This window comes from Saccopteryx leptura, chromosome 1, assembly GCF_036850995.1.
Source record: "Saccopteryx leptura isolate mSacLep1 chromosome 1, mSacLep1_pri_phased_curated, whole genome shotgun sequence".
Taxonomy (NCBI): domain Eukaryota; kingdom Metazoa; phylum Chordata; class Mammalia; order Chiroptera; family Emballonuridae; genus Saccopteryx; species Saccopteryx leptura.
In genome coordinates, this window is record NC_089503.1 from 126,770,468 (window position 1) to 126,788,244 (window position 17,777).

The window sequence follows — 17,777 nt, forward strand, 5'->3', positions numbered from 1 at the left end:
TTAAAATTTTTGCCAAATAAATATTTCAGTGCTTATATAATTGTAGTCTTAAATTCCAACCTCCCCCCTTCCCCAACACACACTGTGCTCTATTTGTTGGATTTTCAAACCTCTCTCCTCAGCTCCCAGGACTCTCCAACCTGTATACAAGGGAGACACCTGGTAGTGAGGGAAAGGAAAAGAAACTGACAGAGTTCACTGAGGTGTTAACAGGTGAAATCCTGTGAAAACTTCTTCTCAACTAAAAGTGGTTATATATGTGTTATCATTTGGATACCGACCAATCTAACAAACATTGAATATGTGGCTCCAGAGCTTCAAACATTCATTAATCACAAACTGAACAGACTGTGGTCCGTGGTCCCAAACACAAGTGATGGTTCCATCATTTTAACTTTACTCTTTTTAAAAAGACAGCTAAACTTAATGTCAGAATGGTCAAGCATTTTGGGTTATTTATTAAGTGAAAGAAAAGGTGATTTTGAGGGGAATCAGGATATCAGGATTTTTATTCACATACAATTATGTTTATTGGCTCATTTTCATTGTTGACGCAAAAGAAATCATGCAGGTCCTTTTGGAATTAACTTGAATACTGAACATTCTCTTAAAAGCCCAGATCAACAAAAAATCTGGTGGAGTAGCTGAGGGGTGTCAAGATCTGAAGTTTTAGAGAGCCCCGTCTTTTACTGAAGGAACAAAACCCCTGACTCTATTTATGCCATATGATGAACACACATCATGCCTTTGCTTTCCCAGGAGTACCAGCCTTGTAACACCAACCCGTGCCCTGAGTTGAAGAAGACTACTCCCTGGACACCCTGGACACCCGTCAACATCTCTGACAATGGGGGTCACTATGAGCAGCGATTTCGATACACATGCAAAGCCCGCCTGCCTGATCCAAATTTGCTGGAAGTGGGAAGACAGAGAATTGAAATGCGGTACTGTTCTAGCGACGGAACCAGCGGCTGCTCCACAGATGGTGAGTAGGGACTTCGTGGGGATTGACCCACTTTCATGGACAGGCATGTGATCATAGAAGAGTGATCTATGAGTGAGTTTCTCTGAGTTCATAGAAGAGTGAGGGGGGCTTTTTTTTTTTTTGAGGACCTATAGTTCAGTGATCTTTCTAACAATGATTCCTCTAGAGCAGAAGTGGCTTTATAGCAAATTGATAGGAAACACTTACTGTAAAAATGTAGTTACATATTGAGATGGACTTGTGAATTCAACCCTCAAAATATTACTCTATTTATCGCAGGTCGACAATAGTGTCTGGGAGATTTATTTAGTATCAGAAGATATTACAGAAGGGTCAGTGACCTTCCATAATTCTTTTGGCACTAAAATTTGCAATAAACTTTTCTCTTATTTAACTCAAAACTGGACCAAGAAAACAGAAGTGCATCTATGTATTTATGTACCTAGAAGGATCTTTAAGAGTACAGCATGTGAGAATCCTTTTATTGTCTTTGAAATTGCTTTGTCCCTTGTATTTGTATAAATCCCTTCAATGAGATATTAAACTCTAGGGTAGACCAGAAGGCCCACCTTCGGCCTGTGTATTTCTGCATCCTTCTTCATCTCTTCTATCATACCCCTCTCATGTAGCAACATCTGACCAATTATAAAAAGAAAACTAGTGCTCACAGACAGGCTTGATGAGAACAGTGTAGTAATATCTTGCACCAAATCTCCTCCCAACATTTCTCAGCACTCTGTGTTTATAATTCCACCTTATTCTTCCAACGTGGTTGTAATAGGGAAAGCAAAGTCACTATCAACATCATTTAGAGAGAAGGAGCTCAGACCCAGGCTGGTTAGCCTTGAGGGACCACAGCGCTGGTGAGTTGCCATGCTTGGACTGTTACAGGTGGAATAAGTTCATGGCGGTTCAATAAATCTCCTCCCACACTGCCTGAATGGAGCTCTTAAACAGAGTGGCTACAAGTGAGGGTCACGGCTGCACATGTGCCACAGAACCCCACGCCTCCTCTGGGAGCTGAACAGCCAGGGCAGCTTAGGGCTGCCAATCTGGAGGCTTCAGGACCAATAGAAATTGCCATCAACAGACACTCCTACTCATACTGTTTTTGCTGACATTAACTGTGTACTTCGTTAATGACATTAACTCTTTTTACTTCAAACCATTCTGCTCAGTGTTGGTCAGCAAGTAACAAGCTTGTTTGTTGTTTCTTGGAGGGAAAGAGTAGTCTGCTTTAGTAAAGAATTTTGTGTGAATAAGTCTACAATTTTAATAAAACAAATAAACACATTCACTTATTTCCTTATTTTAGAGCTGGCTGTGAACTATCTTAGTTTTCATGACGTTAAAGTAAAAAAGAATAGAAAATGAATAACAGTGTTTCTCTATACATTAACTTTATTCTCTTTTCTGAAAATAGATTTTGTATTCCTTACATTCTCAGATACATACAAAATCAAAGCTGGTAATTGTTTTAAATGTTAATAATGTAAACTAAGGAAAATTTTAATTTACTATTATAAAATATATTCTCTATTTTCTTCAAAAGTATATCATGGGCACAGCCTAAAAGTGATTTCATCTTTTTCCTGTCTTACTGGCTTCAGCGTCTCAAAACCCTGCTCACGTTTTCAGTATCAATATCTTGAAAATACAAAATTGGACTTACTTGCCTTGAACCACACAAGATGTGGCAATATTGTGAATACTTGTTCTTTATTGATTAACCACAAAGTACTGGTTCATCACAGAGAGACGTATCTAATCCATTTTCTCTAAAGAGCATTCTGACTAGGTTTCTGGGTCAGGTTTTAAATAAACCACAAAATTATTTCACAATGGATACAACTGTTGGCTTATTTGCCTCCTACACTTAACCAGAACTTCGGTGTTTATTTTGAGAGTTTTCTGTTAAAATCTGTGTCAGTCTGCCTATGTTTGAGGAAATTACTGAATGTTTTAAAATATTATAAGTGGGTGGCATTCTCACTAAAATGAACAGAACAGAGATTTTGACTGGCTAATTAAATGACCGAAGTGCAAAGTGCTCTGGGCAGACTTGCTACATAGTCAGCATCCTGAGTCTGTTTCAACCAAGACAACGTTCCGCCCCCGAACACCCACCACCAGACGGCTGCTGCTTCTACATCTACACCCGTGTCTGGGGAAACATGCCTCGAGTGCTCTCCGAACTTCACGGGAGCCTTTGGCACACAGACGACAAGGCCTGGATGTGCTGGGTGCCAGGCACAAGCTCAGCCCCGTTGCAGGGTTCTGAAGCAGACATGCATCTCCACAGCTGTGATCCGGAACCATTAACTCCACTTCATCAGCCTTGCTTCCCTTTGCAAAGGTTAATAAGTGAAAACGACCAGGTTTTAAAAATGTCTGAATCGTGGTCTGTTTTTTCAGACCGTATTCTTGGTGGCGAGTCCAAGGGCAGATTGTTGTGGAATTCCCAAAGGAGATAAGAAAGTTGTGTTTTCTTTGTAAAAAGTTTCTCAGAAAAATAAGTGAACCACAAGTATAAGTCCAGTAATCTGTGTGAGGACTTTGCCACTTTCACAAGGTGAGTTCTCATTTGCACCCTTACTTAATGGAAACGGCAGAGCAAGACGCTCGAGTTATAGGAGGTTGTCGCTCAACTGCTTCTATTTTCATCTGAGGTTTGGAAGTGTAAAAAGTGTTCAGCTGAGCTCCGAATAGAGCAGGAAGCTGATACAGATGAAGGTTACATTAGAGTCTGGTTACTTCAAGAACTAACATGTTGGCCTTTCCCTCGGCAGGCCTTTCTGGTGATTTCCTGCGTGCTGGGAGGTACTCTGCCCACACCGTCAATGGGGCTTGGTCAGCCTGGACGTCGTGGTCACAGTGCAGCCGTGACTGTAGCAGGGGCATTCGGAACCGGAAGCGCGTTTGCAACAACCCTGAGCCCAAATACGGGGGCATGCCCTGCCTGGGCCCATCCCTGGAATACCAGGAGTGCAACATTCTGCCCTGCCCAGGTGTGGACTGAGGAATCAAAAATATCAGAAAAATCAAACCAGCTTCTCTGGCTTTATGTTTACATCTCATAGGTATCCCGTGTGTGTGTGTGTGTGTGTGTGTGTGTGTGTGTGTGTGTGTGTGTGTGTGTATGAGAGAGAGAGAGAGAGAGAGAGAGAGAGAGAGAGAGAGAGAGATGGGAGTGCTTCAGAGATATTAAGGGTACAGGTCCAAACCACTGCAACAGTATAGCAAATAACACCATAAATCATGTCACATGCATTGTTTGGTTTCCCATTGCATATACAAGTTATGTTTATATTATACTGTGGTCTATTAAGTAAGCAATAGCATTATATCTAAAAAAAACGCTGTATGTACTTTAATTAAAAAAGACTTCATTGCTAAAGAATGCTAGCCATCATCTGAGCCTTTAGCGGGTTGTAATATTGCTGATAGAGGGTCCTGCCTTCACCTTGTGTGCCCACCAAAGCGCACACAATAAAATGAGGTGTGTCTATAGGTACAATTATATACAGATACAAATATATAAATCACAGCTTGTACCTCCCAACTGCATTGATATGAAAACAAATACAATCTAGGCTGCATTATATTCATTTATTTCTTCCCATTTAAAAGGAATGGAAATATTTTCATGAGCACCTATGAGGGCTACAGGCCCTTGGTACTATGCCTAATGGAGAAGTGAGCCCTACTGCCATGGTCAGGAGAGAGGTGTCCTGTCCTTGAAGTAAATGCTGGCTATCTCCCTGGCTCTGACAGGCCCAGACCTGTAGGAACTGGCCTCTGTCACCACAGAATTCTACTCCAGGGTGACATTTCACAAGGGTGACTCACCAAGGGACTTCAGGGGTCCACTTTCTCCTGAGGTGGTTCTCTAAACTCATACTCTTCTCTCCTAGAGGCCGGCAGAAGCTGTTTCTGGGTCTTCCTGAGACCTGGCCTTTCCTTTCGTGGCATTCCCAAATAAGCAGAGTTAATCAAATGAGCCCGAACAGCTCCCAGGTGCCTCTGTCTGCTGACGCAGCCCCGCAGGCTCCTCTGTCTTGTCCGTGTTCCTCCTGCCGCAGCTCTGGGTGGCCCTGTCACCTTCATCACTCACACCTGACCTTCCCCATGGTCAGAGCCTCCTTCCCCTGGGGCCTCGGGCCGTCTTGGGAACTGGTCAGCTGTGTGCTGCCTCTGACTTGGGTCAGAGTGCAAGCTCCAGGAGTGCAGGGCTGCTGTGAGGGTGTCACCCCGCCCTGCAGTGCCCTCGCTCCCAGCACAGGCCTGGCACACACTGGGAACACCTACCAGGAACTGCTGAATGAAGGGTAAATGAGCAGTCAGTTACTTTGTTTTTTCATTCAGTTTACCAGTGGGCATTTCTGGATAGCCTACTGTGCACTATTCATGGGGTAAAGAAAGAGGCAGTGACCTAGTTCAGGGCAGAAGGAACCTGGGGTTCAGTGAGGAGGCATCCTGTGAATAATGCCAGCCCAGTATGGTCACCAGCTATTGGGCTGCTGAGAAGATGCAGTGCTTCCACCAGCCAAGGACCCACTGAGCTGGAATCCGCTTCCCTGAGCAGGCTGCTCCTGAGCTGAGTCTTGGGGACAGAGAGGAGCTGGTGAAACAGACAAGCAGAAATGGGGAATTGGGGGTCATTCCAAACACAATGTAAGTGGGTTAAAGATACAGAAGCTTGAAAGTGTAGCATCTTTTTTAGTAGGTACAGGCAACTTGCTGAGTTCTTTGAACAAGAAAATGACTTGTAGCAGTACTCAGTGAACATTTGTTGGCTGGGTAGATGGATTGATAGATGATGGGAAAATGATGGATAGTTGAGTGATAGATGGATGATGAGTGAATGGACGGATGGATAAAGGGATGGGTACATGATGGGTAATAAGTGGAAGAATGATGAATGGATGTATAAATATATACATTAAGCTGAAAATATATAGTTCTCAGCTTTGTAAATGAGGCTCCCAATAATGTCCCTGCTTGAGCAGCTGCTCTGCTCGTCCTAGGCTGTCTCTGCCAGAATTTCTCCAGCCTCCGGAGGCCCCTCTCTCCCGCCATCCTGCTTTCCCAGCCAAGTGGTGCTGAGGGGCTGGGAAAGGTCACAGAGCCAGCGCTTTCCCACAGTGGCCCCCGCACTGAGTGCAGGAGTCCTCCTCCGGGCTGGGAGGTCATGAGCAGCATCATTAGATGGGGGCCCATGCTGTAAACTGAGCAGGGAGGGTGACGTGGGGATGTCAGGATTCCTCTGTGTGCTGTCACCTCCCCAGGCTGCAGACACGAGTCCTCACTGCTGTCAGCAGCATGGCCAGACCCTCCAGATGCTGGGACGCTGCCCTGTCCTTGAGCAGGCTCAGTGCCCATGTCAGAGATACCCGTTAGCGTGATCTGCTGGCTCTTTTTATTTTAGTTGATTTGATGATCAAGACAGTATCATGTGTATATAACCTTAGTGTCTTGAAATAGCTCTGTCCCCATTTTCTTTCTGAAAGCCAAGATTCCACAGAGGGTTGTGAAAACATTCAGAGCGGCCCCTTCATTTTCCACTTGGGCACGGGTAGGTTTGAGGGACTGAGTTGGGCAAATGTCAATTCTCTCTCCCACCTCAGGGAAAATTTCTAACCACGTGACAGCATGTAACTCACCAAGGAGGGGTCAGAAGCCTTCAGGGCTCTGGATGCAGTCACAGGGCTATTTTTACCTAATGTCAGACACTCTCCTCCCCATGAATTCACTCTCCCTTGGCCCTGTTGGGTCCATAGTACACATGTGCATATCAGCACTGTTTTTTATTTAAAAGCAAGCTTCCTCATTGTGATTACATTTGAGAATAAATCTAAGCAAACTGGGTGACTACATTATTTTTAAAATTTGATCGCCAGTTCTAATATGTATGGTAAATTGGAACAAAGTATGGAACTTGAGCCTGTGTTGATATGATCTTTTTTCAACTTCTTGTGGTTGGATCCATCTAATACCGTCACCTACATGATTTACCTACAACAGTGAGGAATAGCTAGCTGTTGCTTCTTCACTCTTCTTCGGTTCATCTTTGATTCAGAACTAAGGATTCCAGACCTCAGCCGATGAAGGAAGAGATTATCAGTTGTTCTTTTTACTAAGTAATATTTAAATTCAAACAACATAGTTCAATTTTGCCATTTTTTAAAAATGAAAACACTAAGTGTGAGTGAGAAAGAGCAGAGTGAGGGTCTAGCAGAGGGGCAGACTCGTTGAATCAAAGTGTGTTAAGAATGCAGTGTGTTGATCTGGGCACAGCCTCGCACAGCAGATTCATGCTGCACAACTAAGACGTCATACCTGTCACACGGCACCTCTTCATTTCCCCTCCCCCAGCCCCTGGCCGCCGCCATTCTACTCTTTGCTTTTATGAGTTTGACAATTTTAGATTTCACATATAAGTGGAACCATGCAGCGTTTGTCTTTCCATCTTTCTTTGGCTTATTTCACTAGCATAATGTCCTTAGATTCATCCATGCTGTGGAATATGACAGGATTTCCTTTTTTTTAGTAGAATACCTCACTGTATGCATATACCACAATTTCTTTACCCATTCATCTGTCAATAGACATTTATGTTGTTTCCACATCTGGGCTGTTGTGAAGAATTCTGCAGTGAGCACGGAAGTGCAGATATCTTTCTGAGATCATAATTTCAGTACTTTTGACTATATACCCAGGAATGAAATTGTTGTATCGTATGGTAGTTTTTTAATTATTTTTTAAAATTCATTGATTTTTAGAGAGAGAAGAAGCAGGGAGAGAGAGAGAGAGAGAGAGAGAGAGAAACAAGAACATCGATTTGTTTCCTGTATGTGCCCTGACCTGGGATCAAACCAGTAGCGTCTGAGCTTAGAGACGATGCTCTAACCAACCAATCTATCTGGCCAGGGCTAATTTTTTAATTTTAATTTTAATTATTTTAAGGAACCACCATACTGTTATTCATAGCAGCTGTACTATTTTACATTTGTGCAAACAGGGCACATGTGTTCCAATCTCCTTACATCCTTCCCAACACTACTATCTACTGTTATCTCTTTTTTTTTTTTAATAGCCATCCTGACAGGTGTGCAGTGAGTCTCCTTGTGGGTTTGATTTGTATTTTCTTGCCTGTTAATAATTTGGGGCATCTTTTTTATATAGCTACTGGCCATTGCAAGTTCATTATGCAATAGAAAAACTGAGTATCTTCAGATCACATGGTTTCTTCTAAGTCCAATTTCAGTGCTAATCTAGATGAGGCATTAGACCCTCCTGAGCCCCAGACTGCCTCGTGTACATTCAAACATCTGAGCTCTGTGCCACCAGCTATTCTAAGGCACTTACTGATCTGTGCTGTAATGTGGGGTGTGTACATATACCCACTTAAGGCCATGCTTCAGCCCAGGTGCCAGCAAGCATTCCCCCAGAGAGAAGAAACATGGAGGTGGGTACAGGAAATTTCTAAAGTTCTCTCAAACTTATGCCTGCCTCCTTTTTCTGATATTACAACCAATGTCAGATATCTGATTCATTCCCTCTTACTTTCTGACATGCTTATTGGCAAATGGGGAAATGATGAATACTCCAAGTCTGGATAAACTATCAAATCACAAAATTCCCAGTTACATATCAAATGTTTTTTGTTCTGTTTTTATTTTTTGCATATCAAAATATCATCATAAACATGTTTATGCTCACATGTCTCAAAAATTCTTTCTTTTTACCTATACCTGTATCTGAGGCAACATATTACTGATAAGGATGTATTAAATCACAATGGGTGCATGCAAATGCAAACTAGGTCATTATAGCCAAAACAGCCCATGTCTTAATGACTTTGGCTTTCGCTTTCCTGGTTACTTCTGTTTTATTTTATGTAAGTTAGGGAGAAAATAAAACATGATGCTATCTGCATATAGTAAAAATGAGTCTCTCATTGGCTTTTTTTATGTAGTTTTCTGTGTTTATGATTGTGTTTTGCTAATTGGAGTCTAATGACATCTTGACAAAGTCTGCAGCTTTGCTCTGGGACTCAGTAAAACAGGGCAGTTCTGGCTGGCAACGGGGAAGGTCAGCAAGGGGTTAGACAGATGGCAGATCATATCTGACAGTGTCAGACAGAAGTCAGTGTGAGATCTCAGTTGAACAAGATCAGCTAGTGCAGAAAGGAGCACCGAGGTCCAGGCGGGTCAGCCGACCCAGCTCTCAGGAGGTCCATCCGTAGGTACCAGGAGCCCAGCCTAGAGAAAACAGGCCTGCTCGGGGTCATGGGCAGCATAGCAACAGTTCATCAGGAACCAGTTCTGCCCAATGTTCGAGACACAGCGCCTTCGTATCCAACCTGCAGCCTGGCTGTAGGTAGCAGGCCCTCTGTTTCATCTGTCACTTAAATGCGCCATTGAGTCTACATGGTACAGAGTGAGCTGTTGTTTGGTGCCTGCATCTGTAGAGCATCTTCACAGTCCTTCCTCACAGATTACCTTTTCTTTATCCCTCTGTCCTGGAGCAAGTCGTATTCCAATTAGTAAAGAAATCTGTGACAGGAACTACCTGTCTTTGGCTATGTCTCCTCTGGCCAACTCATTTGTGTGATTAGCAAAGGTGAGAGGCAGCTGGAGCTACTCATTAATCACAGCAATATGTGTTTCGGGTTCATTCCCAGGGACGGGGATTTTGTGTGGCATACACTGCACTCCTCTGTCATCCTCATGCTTGTTAGGTTTAGAAGGTACTGAAACTGCAAAGGGAGGAAGAAGCAAATAGGTCCCCTCACCAGCGGAAAACCCCAGGTAACCCACTGTAAGTGGCAGTGGCTTCACAGATGCGTCCCTGCCATGCAGTCTATCTGTAGCTTCATCACGTTGGTCAGATTTGCATTTCAGAAGCATTGTGACTCTGTGTCTTTTCACAGTGGATGGTGTGTGGTCTTGCTGGTCTCCCTGGTCAAAATGTTCGGCGACATGTGGCGGTGGACACTACATGAGGACCCGCTCGTGCACAAACCCAGCCCCAGCCTACGGCGGAGACATCTGCCTGGGGCTACACACGGAGGAGGCACTCTGCAACACACAGCCCTGCCCCGGTAAGCTGTGGGGCTTTGGGACCAACTGGCCGCTTTCCTTGATTTAGAAGTGGTTGAATTGATGTTGCCATATCACAGGTACTGAAAGGGGAACACATTAACTCCACACTGTCACCCTTGAAGTGACTTTATACCATGTGTTCTGCAATAAAATGGTTCTCACCACGCCATAGTTTCAGAACTAGTAGCAGAAACTGGTTATAACAAGGCCTTTGTAAAATATTTAACCCGACAATGAAATTTTAGGTTTTGTTGTTGAAATCCGGGGTGAGGAGCATGGAGATCCCTTGCGGAGCTGCTCACAGGAATGGCCAATGGGCCATGCTGGGGGGTGAGCTCTGAGGCTGGCTGATACTGGTGCCCACTGGGAATCAAAATGAGACTAACTTTAAACATTTAAAACACTTAATTTTTTGTTAACTTGCTCTTGCAGATCTTTCTAGAGGGTTCCATTTATATTGAAAAGTGCCTAGAAATCAAATTCTTGCAGTCATTCTCAAAACTGGCATTTGACAGATTTCTAAGGGAAAATTATACCCTTTACATGGATTTCTCTTCCCTTTGGATCAAGGCACAAGTTTGGTTTCCAAATTTTTTTCTGAACTGTAAAGACAATGCTTACATTTTGCATTTAAAAAGAGAGGAGCCCTGGCTAGCTGGCTCAGTGGTGGAGCATTGGCCTGGTGTGTGGAAGTCCCAGGTTCGATTCCTGGTCAGGGCACACAGGAGAAGTACCCATCTGCTTCTCCACCCTTCCTTCTCTCCTTTCTCTCTCTCTCTCTCTCTCTCTCTCTCTCTCTCTCTCTCTCTCTTCCCCTCCTGCATCCGAGTCTCCATTGGAGCAAAGTTGGCCTGGGCACCAAGGATGGCTCCATGGCCTCCACCTCAGGCATTAGAATGGCTCTGGTTGCATTGGAGCAATGCCCCAGATGGGCAGAGCATCGCCCTCTAGTGGGCTTGCAGGTGGATCCCAGTCAGGCACATGTGGGAGTCTGTCTCTCTGCCTCCCCGCTTCTCACTTCAGAAAAATACAGAGAGAGAGAGAGAGAGAGAGAGAGAGAGAGAGAGAGAGAGAGAGAGGAAAATAGCAAACTGCATAGAAAAATATTTTTATGTTGATTGATATTTCACAAATAATATTGAGTTCATTTTTGTGTGGAACCAGGTGGTGGCGCAGTGGATAGAGTGTCGGACTGCGATGCGGAGGACCCAGGTTCAAGACCCTGAGGTCGCTAGCTTGAGCACAGGCTCATCTGGTTTGAGCAAAGCTCACCAGCTTGGACCCAAGGTCGCTGGCTTGAGCAAGGGGTTACTCGGTCTGCTGAAGGCCCACGGTCAAGGCACATATGAGAAAGCAATCAATGAACAACTGAGGTGTCGCAACGAAAAACTGATAATTGATGCTTCTCATCTCTCTCCGTTCCTGTCTGTCTGTCCCTATCTATCCCTCTCTCTGACTCTCTCCATGTCTCTGTAAAAAAAAAAAAAGTTCATTTTTGTAACTCCCTTACTTCAAATATGAGTGTCTCTGTCACACATCTATAGGTCTGCATGAATTTAGCAAGTCTTCCACTTAAGGGTGAAGTGACCTGTTATTGCTCAACTTTTGTCCTTAACCCAAGACTTGTGCATTGATCTTATGAGCTTCCATGACAGTAAACATTGGATAAGATGAATTCTACCTCAAGTATAGCCTGACTTTGGTGTATTGACTCTGCAGAATTGTTTATATAACAGAAGAGGACACTTGCAGTAGCAGGTTTCTCATGAACGCGGTGCCCAATGCTTTCTCATGAATGCACCTCAGTTTCTCTTGCCTGAGCGCCGAGGCCTGTGAGAGTTTCTCAGGACAGCCTTTGAGGGCTGCTCTTTGCAGGGAAGCATTGTGTTTGTATAAATGGTTTCTGTCCCCTGACCACTGATGGTCTGTGCACAGCTAGACATTGATTCACTTATTGGCTGTCTAATTCAATTACTTTATAGTGTTAAAATGACGTAGTTTTAACAAATGTATTTTAAGCACTTTATTTCCAGTCAGTGATACACCAGTTCTTTTACCCACACCCATGTGTATTTCATTTACTGGACTTTTAAGAAGATAGGAGTACAGACCCATTGAACCTAATATGAGAACCTAAAGTCATATGTGTAACTTGACACTGCTTCCAGGTTGAGTGATCTTAGTGGGTCTTGTTGCCTCCTCTCCTGTTTCTGGTCCCTGCAGAGAGCTGGTCGGAGTGGTCAGACTGGTCTGAGTGCGACGTGTCCGGGGTCCAGGTCCGTGCCCGACAGTGCATCCTGCTGTTCCCCATGGGCAGCCAGTGTTCCGGAAACACCACAGAGAGCCGACCGTGTATTTTTGATTCCAATTTCATCCCAGGTAAGGGCAGAGTGTGATCAAAATTATTGCCCACACTCAAAGAGGAAATGAGTCATCAGTTAAGGGTTTTAACTGTTCTTTAAAGTCCCTTCTAGTGAAACAGATGATTCTGGCCATTCTTGTGGTTTCTGGGTGATTAAAAAGTATAGATTTATAGGTAACTGCAGGTTTAGACATGAATTTAGGCTATAAGTTTTAAGATTTTTTTTTTGACCAGAGACATATTTTTAACCACAGTGTAGTCTTCTACAATTTATTGACTATAGCACATGCAGAAGATTTTGCTCAAAAAATAAAAGTGGCATATTTGGTTATTTTAGTTACTAAGTAAAATGTTTCAGCAATGCTTGTGAGGATGCCTTCGCACAGAGAATAAGGACCATTCTCTTTATGCAACCTTATTGTATTTGAGAAAGGGGAACCCATCATTGTTCTTATCTTGAGGAAGAGGTGACTGGTCCTCTTTTCCATGTGAAAATGATGTTATTAGTGGTAGGTAGTCACCTGTCTCATGCTCACTGTAGGTCTAGTACAGGGATCGGGAACCTTTTTTGCTGAGAGAGCCATGAACACCACATATTTTAAAATGTAATTCCGTGACAGCCATACAATATGTTTAACACTAAATACAAGTAAATGTGTGCATTTTATGTAAGACCAACACAATAAGTCTCTGAATTCTTTTTAATAACATTGTTATGATATTGCTAACCAATGATGAATAAAGTACTTCTTACCATTAATGCGACTTCTGGTGCTGCATGGTTTTGCTGATGGCTTTGTAGTCTGGTTGATACGTGGTTAGGTTAAGCTTCATGCAGGCGTTGAGACTTCCATCCATTAAACGTGATCGTAGGTTGGTCTTAATGTTCTTTAGATGTGAGAAAGACTGCTCACGTAGAGCCAAACATTATCAGCACAGCAATACTCATGCTACGGTGTGTGGTATGTGATGGGAAACTTGTTCCAAGTTTTGACAATCAACTGGTCCGCGGGTTGAAGTTTTTTCATTTCTCCCCACTTGTGTTTGCTCGCCAACTCTGCTTGCAGTCGTGCAAGTCTTTCCAAATCTTCATTCAGTGACTTGAACTTATTCACCCACATGTCTGAGGCCTTCAGGTCAGCAGCTTGTAGCTCAAAATCTCTGACAGAGACACCGGGGATGTAACTCAGGTCAGCGCTGTCCACTGCACACTCGTGTGGATGGGTGATGAACTTAAAAAGACGAGTATGCTCACAAAATTCTCCAAAGCACACTTTGAATGACTGCAGGAAATTAGATGTGAAACCCGCTAGCTGCTGGAGATCAAGATGTTGAGCAGGGTCACTTGCTGTGCATGCATCTTTAAACTCTCCCAGTTTTTCAAAGTGTAGTAAACAACCTGTTTCAATGTTCCAGGTTGTTTTCACATGCAAACACTGCTTGTTGAAGGGATAAGACTGTATTTCCAATGCCTTGCATTTTCACATTGAGCTGGTTCAGATGTCAGTCATGTCCACAAGATAATAGAACTTCAGGAGCCACTCAGTGTTAGCTAACTCAGGATGCTCGACATTTTTCATTTCAAGAAAAGTCCGTATTTCACTCAGACAAGCCGCAAAACAGCTGAGCGCCTTCCCTCTTGACAATCAATGCACATTGCTGTGCAGAAGCAGACCAGGATAATTATTCCCAACTTCATCCAGCAGTGTTTTAAACTATGGCGATTATTTAAAGCTCGGGCAACGATAAAGTTGACCACCCGAATGACCAGTGACATCACCTCACCAAGCTACTCGCCACACATCTGAGCACACAGCTTCTCCTGATGTAGGATGCAGTGAAAACTTAGGATGGGTCTCTTTTCATGTTCATGAGGAAGCACTACAAATCCTCTGTTTTTCCCCACCATGCATGGAGAACATCAGTACACACTGAAATAAGTTTAGCCATCAGTAGATTTTTTTCTTTAGCCAACTCAGTGAAAGACTGGAATAAATCCTCCCCTCTTGTTGTGTCTTTCTTAGGCAAAACAGCAAGACTTTCCTCAGGTAGTGTGTCACCGACAGCATACCTTGCAATCACGCTGAACTGGGATAAATGGCTTATGTCTGTTGACTCATCCAAAGTGAGAGAAAATGGTGCTGCATTTATGTCCTTCACTTGTGTTGCCTCAATTTGATTTGCCATCATGATAGTACAATTGTGAACAGTTCTTTCCAACAGAGGCATGTCTTTTATTCGTTTGATTATCTTGTCTTTATCCGAAAAGTCATCAAAAAGTTCATTGGCAACATCAAGCATGAATGTTTTGGCATACTCCCCATCTGTGAATGGCTTTCCATTTCTCACAATTGCTGAAGCATCAGCAAAGCTAGCCGATTTCCAGTCACCTTGTTGGGTCCAAACACGGAGTTGCTGCTGACTAGCTTGCAGTCTGCACAATAGCTCTTGACATGCTTTCTTCCTGCTATCTCCCGAGATGGATATTTCAATGCAAATGTAGTATGGCATGTATCAAAGTGCCACTTTATATTTAACCATTTCATCGATGCAACTTTATCATTGCATATTAGACACACTGCAGAACCTGCTCTCTCCACAAAAGCAAATTCCTCTGTCCATTCCTGCTGAAAAGTATGATACTCCTCATCTTTTTTTCTTTTAGCCATCTTCTTCTTCAAAAGAGTTTCTGCAATTAGTTAGTTTGACTACTTGATTAAAAGGAGGGAAGTTTACTTCCTGACCTCACAATGACCCATGTCTGTTATGTATTATCCAATAAAAATTTGGTGTTGTCCTGGAGGACAGCTGTGATTGGTTCCAGCTACCCACAACCATAAACATGAGCAGTAGGAAATGAAAGGATTGTAATACATAAGAATGTTTTATATTTTTAACATTATTATTTTTTTTATTAAAGATTTGTCTGCAAGCCAGATGCAGCCATCAAAAGAGCCACATCTGTCTCGGAAGCCATAGGTTCCCCATCCCTGGTCTAGTAAATACACCACACAGCATTTCACATATAGTCCCTGAGTGGGTTAGAACTGAGACATGGACCAAAGCAGAGACCAACCTCTTACATAGCAGTAATAGGTAGTATTCATTTCATTTCATTCATGGAAGAGACAGTGTTAGCCTTAGCCCTATAAGGCACTTCCATCAGGTATGGTATAAAACTACAATATTTATTATTGTTGTTTCTCTTTTTAATTATAGATATATTTTTAATTCTTATTATCTAATGAAAAGTCAGTACAGGAGAGGATAACATTTTTGGCTTCTGGAAATGGTGCTTTATTGTTTAGGTGGATTTCTCCCCACACTGGCATCTCACAAGTGGTACTGCTGAGCATCAGCGGGGTCTGATGGGGACTTCATTTGTTCTGACCATTTCCTTGGAGCACTTGGTGGATTGGTCCTCTCTGCAGGGAATGTGACAACATGGTCTTTGATGAAACAAAACATCTGAGGCAGGAACACCATAAGTGAACACCATGGGGTTCCACAGCTGGCACAATGTATCAGAACAGAAAATCAGCACATTCTCTGGCCTTGTTTTGAAGCTACTGCCCTGGTTTTAGCTTAGGGACCATTGCATTTTCTATCCGTGATAATGAATCTCACCCTTTCCAATCAAGATGACCTTGACCAAATACAGCTCAGGTTGATTAAACAAAGAAAGAAATCAATATATATATATTTTTTAAATTGGGTTTTTGGAGCTTTGACTAACATAAAACTCAAAATCATTAGATGTTTTGTAAGTGCATCATTAAAGTGCTCTTTCTTCTCAATACTCTTTACACATTGTGATTGGATTTTTGTTTTTCCAGAAGTTTCTGTAGCAAGATCAAGTAGCATGGAAGAGAGAAGGTGTGGAGGTAAGTTCTTCCTTTTTAACTACTTTCTAATTGATTTCTGATATTTTCTGCTATTGGCTGAATGATGTTTCTATTGTTAGGAAAAATAAAAAGACCAGAGAATCACCTGGATCCCAAACACTTTATTCTTCAGTAGTACAAATGCTAAGAGTCAGTGTTTGACTTCTCGATTGTGATTCTCATGTGGGGTTCCCAGACCAGCAACACCAGCATCACCTGGGGACCTGAGGTAAATACAGATTTCCAGGCCCCGCCTTGACCTACCGATTTAGAACCTCTTTGAGTGGGACTCGGCACTCTGCTTTAATAAACCTTTCAGGTGATTCTGGTGAATGCTGTTTTATGAACCAGTGATCTTGATATCTTGATAACTGTATAGATACTAAATAGAGATATGAGAGTTCCCATGAGGAAAACTGTATCCAAACATTTTGTTTATACTTATAATGCAAATTGATGGCAGCCGGCTTCAAATCTCTAGACTGCTGGAATGACAAAATTGTAAGGGGGTATAATGTTCTACCTATATCTCTAGAAGTATGTTTTGAACTTCTCAAAACTCTGAATGGCAAAAATCAACACTTTCAGGTTCAAATCTGTGATTAATTTGGTCTTTACTGTCTATGTTGTCTTGTCTGGATGGAAGAAGCTGACTGTTCATATGTCCAAGCCCAGCCCCTGTCCACTTGTGTTAATCAGAGCTAAAATTCACACCAAGTCAGTGATTGTCATATGTATGTATTCATGGGCTGATGACCTATTAATAGTCATTCCTGTTATAATCCATTCACTAGGGGAGTCTGAGACAACTCAGCCCAGTGGGCTTTGATCTCTGCTTATGCTCAAATGGAATCTGAATCTTCTGAGCATATTTTAGAAATGTACTTACTATTGTTAAGTACACTTAATAAGAGTTCACTGCCTGTTATGTCCTTTCTGTTTAGCCAGCCATCTGTTATCCATTCATTCAGTGATCTTTGCTGAGCACTCATTCTGTGCTGGTTGTATGAGGGGCTTTGTGCTTCTAGTAGGGAAGAAAGAGCCCCAAGGCCTCTGGAGCCAGTGGTTCAGTCCTCAGATGGACATTGTCTGATGCCTGACCTAACAGACATTGAGTTCACAGACCAGTCATGACTAACTTGAGATCTACCTGTAAGAGGAATATATGCCACTTTAAATCAAAATAATCACAAGAATCCCTTAATATTTTGAAATTAGTCACTATGTGTCAGACACTGTGTTAAATGACAAGGATCCTAGTTGATCCTTGAAACAAGCATTCATGTCGGTGCCAAAGTCCATAATTCTTTATGTAAGTAAAAGAATTGGAGATAAGGAAGGGTTTAGAATTGAACACATTTTATATTGTAAATGGGTCATATGTGCATATACTATACATTACAGAATGCCCCTGCAGGGTCTGGGGGCCACACTTGGTA

General features: G+C 42.7%; 1 protein-coding gene across 2 annotated transcripts in view; it reads left to right on the top strand.

Moving 5' to 3' along the window:
* SEMA5A (semaphorin 5A) overlaps positions 1–17,777 on the top strand; it is a 487,022-nt gene that overhangs the window by 456,667 nt on the left and 12,578 nt on the right. For both annotated transcript variants that reach the window (XM_066374585.1, XM_066374594.1), the window contains exons 17-21: positions 760–985; positions 3,775–3,993; positions 9,921–10,091; positions 12,316–12,471; positions 16,291–16,338. In XM_066374585.1, coding sequence (XP_066230682.1) covers positions 760–985; positions 3,775–3,993; positions 9,921–10,091; positions 12,316–12,471; positions 16,291–16,338 — 820 coding nt within the window. The remainder of the gene's footprint in view (positions 1–759; positions 986–3,774; positions 3,994–9,920; positions 10,092–12,315; positions 12,472–16,290; positions 16,339–17,777) is intronic.